Source organism: Eimeria tenella, genomic scaffold, assembly GCF_000499545.2.
Source record: "Eimeria tenella Houghton genomic scaffold, Eth_scaff21, whole genome shotgun sequence".
Taxonomy (NCBI): domain Eukaryota; phylum Apicomplexa; class Conoidasida; order Eucoccidiorida; family Eimeriidae; genus Eimeria; species Eimeria tenella.
In genome coordinates, this window is record NW_013541946.1 from 168,481 (window position 1) to 177,619 (window position 9,139).

At 51.4% G+C, this 9,139-nt stretch overlaps 2 protein-coding genes across 2 annotated transcripts; one reads left to right on the top strand and one right to left on the bottom strand.

Annotated features, from left to right (window-relative positions):
* Window positions 1–130: 130 nt before the first annotated feature.
* On the top strand, window positions 131–5,575 carry ETH_00021485 (dipeptidyl peptidase IV domain-containing protein, putative; the record flags this gene model as incomplete). Its single annotated transcript, XM_013374524.1, has 10 exons — window positions 131–268; window positions 342–686; window positions 1,108–1,557; window positions 1,785–1,918; window positions 2,499–2,799; window positions 3,043–3,187; window positions 3,382–3,489; window positions 3,895–4,214; window positions 4,767–4,970; window positions 5,429–5,575. The coding sequence occupies 10 exons, from the start codon at window positions 131–133 to the stop codon at window positions 5,573–5,575; spliced, it is 2,292 nt and encodes a 763-aa protein (XP_013229978.1).
* A 2,283-nt stretch (window positions 5,576–7,858) lies between these two features.
* Window positions 7,859–8,779, bottom strand: ETH_00021490 (uncharacterized protein; the record flags this gene model as incomplete). Its single annotated transcript, XM_013374525.1, has 1 exon — window positions 7,859–8,779. The coding sequence occupies one exon, from the start codon at window positions 8,777–8,779 to the stop codon at window positions 7,859–7,861; it is 921 nt and encodes a 306-aa protein (XP_013229979.1).
* Between the last annotated feature and the right edge of the window lie 360 nt (window positions 8,780–9,139).

Sequence of the window (9,139 nt, forward strand, 5' to 3'; positions counted from 1 at the left end):
GCTGCTGCTGCTGCTGCTGCTGCTGCTGCTTGTTTGCTGCAGCACCTGGCCAGGCCTGATGTGGCGTTCAGGGTGCTGCCAGAGAGCAGCGGCCTGCGCGTGTGCTCTCTGCTGCTGCCCCCCCAGAACTATGCCTCATTCTTTGCTGCTGCTCGCAGCGCAGCAGCAGCAGCAGCAGCAGCAGCCGGAGCTGAAGCAGAGCAAACAGCCGCGACGCCAGCAGCAGCAGCAGCAGCAGCAGCAGCAGCAGCGGCAGCAGCAGCAAAGTGTGCAGCGGGGTTAGATTTGTCAAGCTGCCTGTGGCAGATTGGAAAGAGGACTTCTACATTGGGCGCGCGCAGTGGCTGCAGCTGCAGGACTGGCAGCAGCTGCAGGCGCTGAAGCTGCTTTCTAGTGAGGAGTGTGTGCTGCTGCAGCAGCAGCAGCAGCAAAAGCAGAAGCAGCAGCTGCTGCAGAAGCCCCAGGCACAACAGAAACAGCAGCAGCAGCAGCAACAGCAACAGTCGAAGCAGAAGCAGCTCGGGCCACCCCCAGTGCTGCTGCTGCAGCTGCAGGACCGCCTGCAGCAGGAGCTGCGCATCTGCGTGGCGTTGCCTATTGTGGTTCCCTCTGCGAAGCCGAGCAGCAGCAACGGCAGCAGCAGCAGCAAGCAGCAGCAGCAGCAGGATGGGGAGGAGCTGCGCTGCGTCTGCTGCTACACAGAACGCAGACGCACTTGGGTTTCTCTTCACAATAATTTCTTTCAATTAAATTCTTCTCTTTTCTTTGCCTGGACTTCCGACAAAGACAAATACAACCAACTCTACTTGCATGTGGGCCTGTCGTGGCTGCTGCTTCTGCTGCTGCTGCAGCAGCTATTGCTGCTGCTGTTTAGCGCGTTGTCGTGCTGCTGCCGTCGTACTGAGTGTTGCTGCCGTTGCGCTGCTGCTGGTGCTGTCTGGCGTGTTTTCGCTGTGCTGCTGCTGTTGCTGCTGACAGCATTTGTTGTAAACTCGTTGCTGTTCTCGCTTCCCGCGGGCCTGCTTATGCGCTGCTGCTGCTGTTGCGCTCTACATTGCATGCACTGCTGCTGCTGCTGCTGCTGCTGCTGCTGCTTGTTTGCTGCAGCACCTGGCCAGGCCTGATGTGGCGTTCAGGGTGCTGCCAGAGAGCAGCGGCCTGCGCGTGTGCTCTCTGCTGCTGCCCCCCCAGAACTATGCCTCATTCTTTGCTGCTGCTCGCAGCGCAGCAGCAGCAGCAGCAGCAGCAGCCGGAGCTGAAGCAGAGCAAACAGCCGCGACGCCAGCAGCAGCAGCAGCAGCAGCAGCAGCAGCGACAGACGATGAGGAGGACCTGTACTTCTTCCTGCGGGTGATTCCCCAGATCCCAGAGGAGGTGCAAACCAACAGCAGCAGCAGCAGCAGCAGCAGCAGCAAGTGCAACAAAAGCAGCCTGCTGGCCGGCCACCTCGCGCCCCTCTCCAGCCACATTGTTTGCGCCCGCCTCTCGCGGCAGCTGCTGGAGAAGATTTCTTTGAAGTTGCATGCAGCAAAGCCTGAGGAGGAAGAAACCAAAAAGGTGGCTTTTCCCAAACCCTAAACCCTAAACCCTAGGGCTCTTCTGCACTCTTCTGCACCTCAAACCCTAAACCCTAAAGCCTTGCGGATTGGAAGCAGTGAAGTCTCGGAAGCCACGGCGCACGCGTGTCTGGTCAGGCGAGCCCGGGGCGCAGCCGCGAAACCTAGGGGCCAGGGTTTAGGGTTTAGGGTTTAGGGTTTAGGGTTTGGGATAGGGTTTGTGTTTAGGTTTACGACCTCAACTGCCCCTATATCTTCCTCTCAAACCCTCAAGTCCACGGGCAGCACTCTGCATTCTTCTGCAGCGGATTGCCCCTGTGGCTACATGTGCACCACGCAGTGTCGGCCCCCCGGCAGCTCTGGTCTCTAAACCCTAAACCCTAAGCCCTAAACCCTAAACCCTAAACCCTAGCTTGCCTCGCAGGCGCTAGCGGGCGCAAGGCGCCACGCAGTACGAGGCTTCCGCTTTGCTAAACCCTAAACCCTAATCGCGGCTCCTGGTCTTTAAACCCTTCACTCTAAACCCTAGCTGCTAAGGCATAATCTGTAAACCCTAGACTGTAAACCCTAATCTGCAAACAACAGCGCTAAAACCTAACCTAGAAACCCTTAATTTGAGCTCTAGCCAGTAAACCCTAATCTATGAACCCTAAACCCTAATCTCAAAACCATAATCCCTAAACCGTTTAAATGTTTTGTCAAGACAACCTACAAACATTGAGGTTGTTGCGAGAAGAAACCCTAAACCCTAATCTCAAAACCATAATCCCTAAACCGTTTAAATGTTTTGTCAAGACAACCTACAAACATTGAGGTTGTTGCGAGAAGAAACCCTCGGCAAAGGCACTTTGGCTTAGGACTTTAGGGTTGAGGGTTGAGGGTTGAGGGTTTAGGGTTTAGGGTTTAGAGTTTAGGGTTTGGGTTTTGGGTTTTCTGTGACAGGGTTCGCTACATGCCAAACATTAGAGAACTGTTTGCTGCTGATGCTCGCGGGGAGTGCCTGTACCCCGCAGCAGCAGACACTGCTGCTGCTGCTGCTGCTGCTGCTGCTGCGGACCCTGCTGCTTTGGCTGACCTCCGCTACACACTCGAAGCTGCAGCAGACTACACTCTTGAGCAGCTGCAGCAGCAGCAGCCGCTGCAGCAGCGGCAGCTGCAGCACCAGCAGCAGCTACTGGACTCTGTCCGCACTGGCCTGCGCAAGGCTTTCTACTACTACCCCCACGCCACCGGCTGCGGGCAGGTGAGCTTTACAAACCCTAAGCCCTAAACCCTAAACCCTCTTGACGATTTGCGACTTAAATCCGCAAAGAGTACTAGCAGGTTCCTTGAGAGTTTGGGGCCCTAAACCCTCCAAACCCTAAACCTTAAAGCCTGCAAACCCTAAACCCTCAGATGCACCCTGCTAAGGCTGGCCGGAGTCTGCCAGCGCTGAAAAGGCGCAAAAATCAGGGTTTAGGGTTTAGGGTTTAGGGTGTGGGTGCAGGTGGTTTTCGAAAGCCAACACCAGCAAACAGTGTTTGCTCGGGTCTTGTCGCAGCTGCTGCTGCCTTCTTTCTTTTCTTTCCCGCAGCAGCAGCACCGCCTGCTGGGGGCCTGCTACAAGCCTGACCCCAGCGTGCACGGGCCGCGTAAACCCTAAACCCTAATCCCTAAACCCTAGGTCCTAAACCCTAAAGCCGAGAACATACCCAGCAGCAGCCCACTCCATTCCTGCGATCCGCTCCTCGAGACCCTCACTCCTCCTCCATTTACTAATCAGTATTATTATTATTTATTTATTTTTGTTTATTTATTTATTTATTTATTCATTTTCCTTCTGCAGCACCTTACCGCGGGGTGGTGTCTTGCTACGGGGGCCCTCTGATGCAGTTCGTCACCAACTCGTGGGAGCTGCACACAGATCCCAGGGCCCAGGCCCTAGCGAGGCTCGGTAAACCCTAAACCCTAAACCCTAAACCCTAAGCCCTGGGGTGAAGGCGCTGGGCCGCTCGCAGGGGCGTCGGCCGCGCCCGTGCCACCAGGCTCGGCAAGCCTCAAACGCTAAACCCTAAAGCAGGGGTTTTCTTCTTTCTCATTCTTTGTGCTATTCAGTGGAGCGCCTGCTCCTCTTTTGAGGGTTTTAGGACTTCCACGGTTTAGGGTTTAGGGTTAAGTGCTTGCGGTCTAGGATTTAGAGTTTGTGTTCAAGCTTGAATGACTTTGATGTCTGTTCAGCCTGGCCTTCGCTGTGAGGCTCCGGAGCCTCTTGCTTCATGAATCAGTCCAGCGTTCAGGGTTTAGAGTTTAGGGTCTAGGGTCTAGGGTTTATGGTTTAGGGTTTAGGGTTTGTGGGCAGGCTTGCTGGTGATAAAGACTGACAACCGCGGCAGCGACGGCCGCACAACAGCTTTTGAAAAGTCCATTTGTTTGCTGCTGGGCCACAAGGAAGCAGCAGACCAAGCAGAAGCATGTCGCTACCTCGAGAAGCAGGGCCTCCTCAAGCTCAGCAGCAGCAGCAGCAGCAGCAGCAGCAGCAGCAGCAGCGAGGGCGAGCTGGCCAGCGGCGTGGGCATATATGGAATCAGCTACGGCGGCTTCCTTTCTTGCATGGCCCATTTATTATACCCCGAGTTGTTTTCCGCGGCTTTCTGCGTAGCCCCAGTCACCTTCTGGGAGGTAAAACCACCATTTAGGGTTTAGGGTTTAGGGTTTATGGTTTAGGGTTTAGGTGTGCGTCTTCTGCTGTGGGGCGGCTGCCCAGTGTTGGTGTTTCTGTTTGTCTCCTTTTCCCTTTCATTTATTTCTTTTGCATTTTTAATCTTTATTTTCTTTTTATATTTCCTTTTTAATTTGTTTCCTTTCTTTTTCTTTTTTCTCCTTTTGTCTTACTTTTTGTTTTGTATCCCCTAGACCCCTTCACTCCATTTATTTCGTTTTCTTTTGCTGCTTCTTTGCTGCTGTGTCTCCTAAAGGGGTTTTAATGTATTGGTCTCCTGCGCCTCCGTTTGGGTCTTTGCTGCTGCTGCTGCTGCAGCCCGTGCTGCTGCTGCTGCCTCTGTTGCTGCTGCCGCTGCTGTTGCTGCCCCTTCAGCCGCACCCTGCTGCAGTCTCTCCATTTTCAGATGCAAACGCCGAAACTGCTGCTGCAGCTGCCCCTGCAGCGGCTGCTGCTGCTCCACAGGCTGCTGCTGCTGCTCATGCTGCTGCTGCTGCTGCTGCTGCGCGCAGGGGTACTCGACCCACTACACTGAGCGTTACTTGTCTTTGCCTTATCTAAACCCTAGCGGCTATTTATATTCTTCAGTGCTGCCTTTTGTGAGCCCCAAAAGAAAAGAAGCTGAGGGCCGACTGCTGCTGATGCATGGAGCAGCAGATGAAAACGTGCTGCTGCAGCACTCCCTCGTGCTCGCCGACGCCCTCATTAGGCAGCAGGTAAGCCCGAGGGTTTAGGGTTTAGGGTTTAGGGTTTGGCTCCCTGCGTGTGGGTGAGTGTTTCGTCGGTCGTGCAGTTGTTTACAAGTTTTCCCTGCTGTCTCAAATCTAGAGTTTGTTGTTTAGGGTTTAGTTTTAAGCTCTAGGGTTTAGGGTTTAGGGTTTGGGGCTGACGGAGGGTTCAGGGTTTGATATCTATGGTTGGGGCCGCTAGCTGCGCCGCGTTGCCTCTTAAGGGCCAACTACAGATAGAAATAGCGTTCTTAATTAGGGTTATGGTTGTTGCTGCAGTCTTAGGGTTTATGGTTTAGGGTTTAGGGTTTGGGCGTGTTACAGGCAGCGTTTGAGCTGGTGTGTTTGCCTTCTTCTCGCCTTGGGGTTTAGGGTGTAGGGTTTAGGCTTGGGGGTTTAGGGTTTAGGGTTTAGGTTTTAGGGTTTAGGGTTTGTACGTGTTGCAGGCGGCGTTTGAGTTGGTGTGTTTGCCTTCTTCTCGCCACGGGCCGTCTTCGCCCCACGAGGCCTCGCTGATGCGTCGGCGTTTAATTCGTTTTTTCGCAGAGTCCTTTTTGCCGTATTGCAAAAGGCCTTGTGCAGATTCCTCTTGAGTTCAGAAACGAAGCGAAGTCCACGAGATCCAACTCCAAAATAAATCCAATATTTAACAAAATAAATCTAATTAAATACTTTTATTTCCAAATTCTTCAAACAGTCTTCAAAAATTTTTCCAAAAATCCAAAGTGGCGGAGCCCGCGCTGGCGCTGCACTCAACGTGCATGCAAGGACACCTGAAAACATTCAAGTATTCATGTTTGCAGTTTCTTCATTTTTGCTCCTCAGTTTCGTTTATTTTATCGTTTTTAGATGTTTAAAAGGAAATTAAACTCAATAAACGCGTTTTAGAGTTGCTGTTAGACCTTTTTAGAAGTAAATTGCAATTAAATGGCATTTTGAACGAAACAAAGATATGCCAAAACGGGCGAAATCCTCTCAGCCGCTGCGCCAGAGTTGTGCAGGCTTTCTTCAAAGGGCAAACAGACAAGTTAAGAAAGAAATAAATAGTAAATAAATGATAATTAATAAATACTAAAAGTAATAAATACTCAGCTGGTGAGCTGCAAGCTGCAACGCAGGAGTCTGCAGTCGAGGGTTTAGGGTTTAGGGTTTGGTAGCTGGAGCGAGCTGCAGCTACCAAACCCGCAGCCGAAGCAAATCGGACGCTTCTGAATTAGCTGCCGCAGCAGTCCAACTGCAGCAGCAGCTAACCGTCCCGAGGCAGCAAGGGGAGACGAAGGAGTAACATGAATAAAAACTTTTGGATGTGTATTATTAAAAAAGGGAAGTAGTGCTTTTAAAAGAACATCTTTAAGTGAAAGGTCAAAGAACAAATATATATCGAAATTAATTTTATACATGAACATGCAGATGCTTGCAGAAACCGCCACTTGCCTTCGGCAGTTTATTTTATTGCATAAACAGGTCCAAGTTGATGTGTGTATAAGTACTTTACTTGAGTTATATAATGTGCGCACACGCATATATATATGCATATGCATATAAATACTTATTTTGATTTATATAATGTACGCATATAAATATATGTATATATACGCATATGTGCATATATATACTTTAATTGCATCACATAATATATGCATATATATATATAACACTCACGCACACACATATATATATTTTATATATACATATATAAGTGCATATGAATACTTCAATTGCCCTATATAATATGGGCATATAATAATACGTATTTATATTTGTATGGGCGTCCACAAGAAGACGTACAGAAATAGGTAAAGGCATGGACTCAAATAGAAACAGAGAGGAGGCGTATATGTTATACATTTGTGGAGATGTGCGCATTGTGCGCATATATACAAATGTACATATATATAGATATATATATATATATTTATATATTTATATGTATATATAAAAATATAGTTGTATATATATACGTGCATAAGTACATTTTTAATATATAGAATGAATCACTTTTTAGGACCTCTTTTGGTTTTGTTCTCACAAGCTGCCTTTCGTGGTGTACGGACAGCTCGAAGTATTTCGGCAGCTTAATGGAGCAGCATTGGGGTGTACGTACACCAGAGCCTGCCTTGAGATGTATGCACACCTCAGGGTATCTTGAGGCCTCCTTCTTGCGTATGTGCCTTTTGCATTTTTAGAATTAATTTGTTTACAATTGGCTTTATTCCCACTTAAATAACGCTATGAGTCTGTTGCCTCTTCGCTCGGGTGTATGTACAAATCAGCACTCGCAGAGGTGCGCATACACCTCACCACATGCTGGGGTGTCTGTACAGCTCAAGTTATGTTCGGGGATTTGGGCATAGATGGGATGCATGCGTTCTGTGGGGTGTATGTAAAGCTGCCCCCACGTCGGGCAAGTCGTTGCAGTAGTTGGGGTGTACGTACACCTGAATTTGGCCAAATTGAATTATAGGCAAAAACAAAATTGTTAAAATGAAGGCCTCTCAGCAGCAGAAAGCTCGAGATACACCCAAAAGGGCCCTCTGCTGCGGCGCCTACTGCTGTTGTTCCTAGTGCTGCTGCTGCTTCTGCAGCAGGGGAGAATTCTCTCCCCATATTGCAGCAGCAACAAAAGCAGCTGCTGCTGCTGCCGCTGCTGCTGCTCCTGCTGCTCAAACGCCCGATTTACTGAAATGCTAAAGCTGCAGATTGCTGCTCTCCCAGGCGCAGAAGCCATTGCTCCTATTGCATGTAGCAGCAGCAGCAGCAGCAGCAACAGCAGCAGCAGCATTAAACAGCACTAACAAAAGCAGCGGCTGCCACTGCAGCAACAGCAGGTGGTAAAGTGGCCCCATATGTGCATCTGTTTTGGGGCATTGCACTGCTCAAGTAGCATCAGGAGCTGCAGCAACAGCAACAGCAGCAGCAGCAGCTGCTGCTGCTGCTGCCGTGGTGGCTCCTTCTGCTTTTTTCTGCTGCACATTACTCTTCCCCAGGAGCTGCTGCTGCCTCACAAGCCAACCAGTTTGCTGATGCTGGCTGAGTGCGCTGCAGCAGCTCCTGCAGCAGCTGCTGCTGCTGCTGCAGCGCCTGCAGCAGCAGCTGCTGCTGTGGCTGTGCTTGGAAAAAGGCCGCTGACTGCCCCGCAGAGCCCTCGCCTTACTGTATCGTGCAGGCATTGTTGCAGCAGCAGCAGCAGGTGCTGCTGCTGCTCCTGCTGCTGCTTTGTTACAGACCCCACTCTGCCACAAACAAAGGCTTGTGTAGAAGCGCCTCAGGCTCAGGTTTCCCTGAAGCAGCTGCAGCAGGAGCTGCGGCTGCTGCTGCAGCTGCTTTCGTGGCTGCTGCTGCAGCAGGACCCTTGTTTCCTGAGAAGGCTCACCATTAGCAGCAGCAGCAGCGGCAGCAGCAGCAACCGCAGCAAGAGATGCAACAGCAGTTGCAGCAGCACCTTCGGAGCCATTGGCAGCAGACTCTGCTGCAGCAGATACGCTGGCTGTCTGTTTTGCGGTTGGTTCCCCTTGTTGTTGCTGCTTCTGCGTTTGTTGCTGCTGCTGCTGCTGCTGCTGCTGCTGCTGCTGCAGGGTCCTCAGCAGCTGCTGCCCACGCAGTGTGATTTCAAGAGTTTGCTGCTGCAGCAGCTGGTGGGAAAATCGCCTTGCTGGAGTGCGCAGCTGGCCATCGTGGCATCTTTTGTGGTGCTGCAGCAGCTGCTGCAGCCTCTGCTTCTTCAGTCTTTGCTGCTGCAGCTTCCGCTGCTGCTGTACTTGCCCTCGCTGCTGCGCTTGCTGCTGCTGCTTCTTCATGCCTGCACGGAAGTCAACAACGGCAGTGCCTCCAGCTGTGCTAGAGAGGGAACTGCCGCTGCTGTTGATGTTGCTGTTGCTGCTGCTGCTGCTGCAGCTGTTGCTGTTGCTGCTGCTGCTGCTGCTTCTGCTGCTTCTGCTGCTGCTGCTGCTGCTCCGTACAGGATGCCCGCCTGCACTTGCTTTTCCAGCAGACACTGCCTTTCTGCAGCAAGTTGCTTCCTTGCTTCTGCTGCTGCTGCACTCGCCGCTGCTTCTGCTGCTGCTGCTGCTGCCACTGCTGCTGCTCCTGCTCCTGCTGCACCTGCTGCTGTCGCTCGCTAGAAGACTCTCCAGTTGAGGCCGTAAGTGCTGCTCCCA